Source organism: Dendrobates tinctorius, unplaced genomic scaffold, assembly GCF_039654945.1.
Source record: "Dendrobates tinctorius isolate UK_male_01 unplaced genomic scaffold, ASM3965494v1 ptg000028l, whole genome shotgun sequence".
NCBI lineage: Eukaryota > Metazoa > Chordata > Amphibia > Anura > Dendrobatidae > Dendrobates > Dendrobates tinctorius.
In genome coordinates, this window is record NW_027361696.1 from 42467921 (window position 1) to 42474033 (window position 6113).

Consider the following 6113-nt stretch of genomic DNA (forward strand, 5'->3'; position numbering starts at 1 on the left):
TTCTGTCTGACTAACATGTATCATCTTTTTTTGATGTGGGACTTTTCAGTGGAGCATGACCTTGAAAAATTAAAGGTGTGTTGACCCATGTGAACACAACTTCCAATAGAACATGACTGGGTCCATCATTCAAGGGTTAATACATTGAATCTTATTTTAAGTAAAATCTGTTACAACATTTTTTGGAATGAGACCATGCTCTTAATCAAAGCATCTAGAGAACCACTACTTATAATGAAGCCTTCCTGGATGACCAGGGAAGATGTGTTCACATGGACTTTGATGCTAGAACAAGGTCAAAACCACCCGTTAAAATGTCCATACATACTTGTATGGCATATTGCCAGAGGTATCCTCTTAGGAGAATCCCCTTAAGAATTTTTTCTTACTTCACCAGTGATAACTTCCATTTCAGTCTCCATCACTGTCAGATATGATCGGAGCTCTGTTTCAGAACCATCTTTCTCCTTGAATGTGTTCTCCAGAAGGAATGGAATGGACTTGAATAAACTTTTCTTGAAGTCTCTTCCAACAAAGACGTAAACCATGGGATTCACACAACTATTAAAGAAACCAATGCTGTATACAAGATTGCTCACAAATGCATCTACGTTAGGGTCCATTTGAACCTTCATGACCTCTAGGAGAGGCCATATATGAAATGGAAACCAAAAACAGAAAAAGCTTAGCACAATAGTGATAATAACCTTCAATGGTCTGTTTGATTTGGACAGACTTCTGCTTTTACTCAAGCGACATACAATAAGACTGTAGCAAATTACTATGATTGAAAATGGGATAAGGAACATGGAGACGAACCTGACAATTACCATAGTTTGATCCATCATTGTGTAGGTATCGTCGTCATCCGCATACATGGGGACACAATATAATGTGTCGTTTTCGTAGTCTTGAGCAATGTTGAAGAAGGCAAGATATGGGGAACTGAGCATGAAACATGTTGACCATATTATTCCTGAGATAGTCATGGCCAACCTGGGAGACTTGTGGTTTTTTGACCACACAGGACACATGATGGATGTGCAACGGTCAACACTGATAATCATTAGGAAAGAGGTGCTGACGGACATGTTAAGGAAGAGAACGGTGAAAACGACCTTGCACATGGTCACACCAAAGGGCCAATGTCCTTCCATAATTATCTCGGTTATCTGGAGGGGGAACATAATATCAAATATAAAGTCAGCTATGGCCAAGTTGAGAAACCATAAAATGCTGACTGTCTTCTTCATCTTGAATCCAGCAATCCAGATGACCAGGCCATTCCCGGTCACACCCAGGATGAAAGTTATGCTGTAAAAAATGAAGTTACAAATGTGGATCAGTCGCAAAGTAGTTGGGTTTATTTCTTCTGTATCTTCTTCATAGACATAGGTTGTGTCTTTGAATCCATAAGGAGGAAAAGAAGCAGCCTCCATATTTATGGTATCCTGCAACCAAATAATAGAAACATAAGATAACTGTATGACATTTTACTGCTTTCAAATGTTTGTCCAGATTCAGATTTATTTCCTGTTTTTAGAGGCTACTTCATCATGTATTTTTTCCAGTGTGATCCAGTACCAGGCACAGCCACTGGCAAGAGAGTTGACAATTCTTAAAGGAAAACATGAAGATCCTCTCTTATAAACTCATACAAACTCATTAAAGTTGGGGTTCTCTGGTGTTTATTAGAAACATGAGAATTGGTTTGAAGCAAATTGAACTCACCTTTAATATTCTCCAAAAATGTAATTTGGCTGAACTAGAAATTTTTGCAATTTGCTTCAAGACATTTAGATGACTTATAGAGTATTAAGAAAGGGGTTAGAAAAAAATGATACCGACTTCACCACTCACCAATCCTGATAGTGCTGCAGCCACCCACAATCTGGTCTTCTGATCCATCCAGGCTTTTCTCTCCCTCCAGCGTGCAACATCCTCTTTGCTCATCTTTATTCTGCACTGGAAGCCAACTCACTTCTTGACTTCAGAAAATGTGTATTCCATGTCATAACAAGAGCTTTGGGTGGCCATATGGTGACATTGTCACTTCAGAGGCCAATTTGATGTCTAGAGCCCTGGGACAGACTCATGATGCCCAAAGAGGATGTTACACATCACAGGAAAGAAGAACTTGGACAGAATGGAGGAACAGAGAGTGGACGGTGAACGGTAAGTTGAGTATCATTTGTTTTCCTATTTTTTTACTCCCAACAATTATTTTGTTCTGGGTTCATTTGAATGTCATTGTAACTTCAATGCAAATTGTATTTACTTGCCAAATTTGAGCAAATTGACTAATTGTAATTTCGGCACATAATGATTGAAGTTTCTATATTTCTATTTTTACTTTTCTGAATTTTTCATTTTGACTGGTCAAAGTCAATGAAGAAAAAAAGAATATCTTTATAATAAGTGCTATTGACGGTAGGATTTCTATTGTCTCGTGGAGTTCTACTAGACATAACAAAATGGAAGTCTATCATTGTCCAGGTAGCATGAAGAGTGCCTCTGTACATTATTTCTCCTTCATTGGCCAGTCATATATACATCAAAGAGAATCACGAAACCTGCCGGCTGAGTAACTGCTAGCAGTAGCGGGCTTGTGGACCACTGTGAGCTCATTATGGCCCGACCTTAAAGGGGTTTTTCAGTCTTAAGCTACAAGTCTACAGTCACTCAAAGTGACTGCAGCCTTGTGAATCCTCACTGCATGCTGTGAAGATTCTCCTGTGCTGGAAGTGGGCGTTTATGTGAAAGCAAGTATGCAAATTGACTATATCAGTCCACATTCAGACTAGACTGTTTGCGAGCTTGCTCAATACACTTGCATTAACCAAGGTTGGACCCATCTAGTCAGCATGTGACTGCATGTATGCAAATCACAAACTTACAGTCACATCCTGCTGCTCCGAGTGGCGGCACTGGAATATCCTCATATTGCACGGTCACTGCGCAATGTAAATATTCTTCAGTGCCACCACTGGGAGCAGTCATTCATGTGACATTTGCATTGAGTGAGGCCGTGCCCATCTAGTAGACTTGTGTCCACAAGTATGCAAATCACATACTTGTGGTTATGTGTGCCACCAACAGAGAATCCTTACAGTGCGCACAATGTGACGATTCACAAGTCTGAAGTCACATATAGGGACTACAGACTTGTAGACTAAGGTCAGACAACCCCATTAAGAGGTGAGTAGACCCTCACAATCTGTTAGCCAATGGTTCTGACATCCACACTTGTCATGATTAATAATATATTCCAGAGATCCTCTTTTTTCATAGAGAATTTTAAAAACATAAAGTAATCAAAATATATTATATATAATAAATGACCTCATATTATAGACTAGAGATGAGCAAATTTATTCGGAAAACAGTGGCCGAATCTGAATGTGACATATCTGTGCCGAATTTATGTTTGGCTCTCGTTTCTGAACATATCTGTTCATCTCTATGAGTTCACTTCTATGAGCAAATATGTTCGGAAATCGACCGCAAAACAATAATTCGGCACAAGATTTGGCACATTTGGATTTGGTGACCGTTTTCCAAATAAGTTCGCTCATCTCTACTATAGACATGGAGTAATGCACCATTTCAATATCTTCCATTTTATATACCAAAGGAGAAAAGATGATAATCCACATATCTGATAAATATAAAGTTGAATTGTGACAAAACGGCTTCAGTTACTTAGAAATAGGAGTCCTATATTCTCCGTTTTGAAAATAGAAAAAAAAGTCCCATTGTTCTCAACTCTTGCTAATGAGAGAAGATTCATTATCAAAGTTTTATTTCAACATCAAGTAAGCTAAAGTTCCCATACTCCCCCCTAAGGTCCCCTGTTCAATACATATCTGTAACTGAGCCATACACACGGGTTATTAATCCAATTGTCAATTAAGAAAATTGATATCAACCTTAATAATTACTTCTGGGATGAGTTCAGATGGAATCTACCTGACTACAAACTTGGAGGTGCCAATGACGAAATCATCAATTAGGTAAGTTGCCGAATTCCCTTTCTTTGGAAGAAAATTCATTGGTGCTATTTAGAGTTGAGCGACTTTTGGTTTTTTAGGGTCGCGTTTCGTTTCGTGAAACCCGACTTTTCCAAAAGTCGGGTGGAGCAAGATCGTCCGATTATAGGGAAAAGTCGGGGTCGTCCCGAAACACGAAACCCAATGTAAGTCAATGGGGAATAAAAGTCGGCAGTGAGAGGAGGACAGGAAACACAGCTACAGTGCCCATTTGAATGCCAAAAGCATCAATTCTTCTTACTTAAGCTTGTCAACCTTAATTAACTTCATAATACAAGTTACGCACTGAAAAATGGGGGTTATTTGACTAAAGTTGTGGGGGGGTAGGGCTGGCTCCAGGTTTTCATGTGCCCTGGGCGAAAGAGCGCCCCTTTAACACATACCACAACTCATCATGCTCCGATACGGCAGAGAAATAGCGGTATAGTACAATGAAAAATACTTCACTTTTTACATCTCATGACGAGGCCCATCTATTTCTCCATACAGAATCATTGGTCCCATATAATGTTTGAAACAGTATACGATGAGCTCCACATAATGCTACAGTATATGTTGGTCCCCATGGATGAAGCTCCACTGTCTTATGGGCCCAAATAATGCTCCAAACATAATGGGCCCCATTTCTAATGCTCTAGTGTATAATGGGCCCTGTAAATGCTGCTCCAGTGTCTGATGTCCACCTTTGGAATGTTCCAGTGTATGGTGGGCCCCATCTATCATTCTCCAGAGTATAGTGCTCCCCAAAAATTGATGTCCCAACATTGAAAACAATCAAATAAGTCTCCTCGCTAGGGAATCCCTGTACTTGTCTGGACTCCTCGTCGTCCCCATCTTCCATCTCACTGCACAGTATTTCAACTTTGCAAGTGCTGTGATCCTGAGCAAGCAGGGGGGGCCCACTCGTTGGCGACGGCACTGGCACAGGGCCCCTGATAGTACGGTGGTGTGTCTGATGGCGGGTGGGCCGAACCTGCACTTTCATCTGCAGCTTCCTCTTTGTCACCGTGTAAGATGGAACTGTATATGGGAAGGGTAACCTGAGTTTCATCAGGGTCAGATTCAGGCCATGTAGTGTGCGAGGGGAATGTAGTGGTCTGGGTCAATGTACCAGAAGATTCATCGAGCAGTGGCTGGGCATCAGTGCACTTGTGTCGCCCCCAGGAGTACGGTCGCCACAGTGGCATTACCTTCTTCCTAGGGAGTGTGATGTCATGCTTGGGAGCAACGAACGATCTCTCTAGCAGGTTAACTGATTGGGCGGCGTTATTCCCACGAGTCATGACCCTCCAAACAGCGTTCATGAAGGCAAAGTGTTTGTTTTACGTGGGCAGTATGGTTGCAAAGCTGAACCTTAAAGGAATGTCCAGAAGGGCACCACCAGGAGTGGAGCCTACGGTTAAATTCGACTCCACCTGGGAAACCTCAACCATGCCAGCTACAGAACAGATGCACACATTGCAAGCTTAATTCCGTTAACGAACGAGACTCCGTCATGCCCCGCGGTCCGAGTCCGGCTTACTAGAGGGACACGTGAGGCTCTGGCACATGAGATTGGCCAATAACTGGTGTGTCATGCCCTTACATGTCCGTGGCTGCATGTGCGCTACACTGAAAAGGCCAGCGTTTGTCGCTTACAGGTGCAGATAACCCGCTGAACAACGTTAGTGATGGGGATCACTGATTACAATTATTACCCGCGAACAATGATTTCCCAGTAAGTGTAGGTCAACCACAGTTCCGGAATTAGGCCTAACCGTCATTCCTGAAAAAATGAAAAACTTAGGTGTGCAAACCACAGGTGCTGTAGCTTGCTTAACAGCTCGCCAGCCGTTCTCACGCCCAGTATGGATTGCATGTGATTACACAAAGGTTAGAAAGGGTACCGTATCCCGGATAACATGTATGGATAGCGTACACATTCAAAATATATGTCTATACATCAGGAGGCAGGCTCAGACGGTGTTAGGCCCAGTATGGATTGCACGTGATTGCACAAAGGTTAGAAAGGGTACCGTATCCCCGGATAACATGTATGGATAGCGTACACATTCAAAATATATG

General features: G+C 41.8%; 1 protein-coding gene across 1 annotated transcript; it reads right to left on the minus strand.

Moving 5' to 3' along the window:
* Positions 1–314: 314 nt before the first annotated feature.
* On the minus strand, positions 315–1439 carry LOC141084898 (chemerin-like receptor 1). The gene has a single exon (XM_073569851.1). The coding sequence runs from the start codon at positions 1437–1439 to the stop codon at positions 372–374; it is 1068 nt and encodes a 355-aa protein (XP_073425952.1). The 3' UTR covers positions 315–371.
* Between the last annotated feature and the right edge of the window lie 4674 nt (positions 1440–6113).

Coding starts and splice junctions, on each gene's coding strand:
- LOC141084898 (XM_073569851.1), bottom strand. CDS start 1,439: ATGGAGGCTGCTTCTTTTCCTCCTTATGGATTCAAAGACACAACCTAT.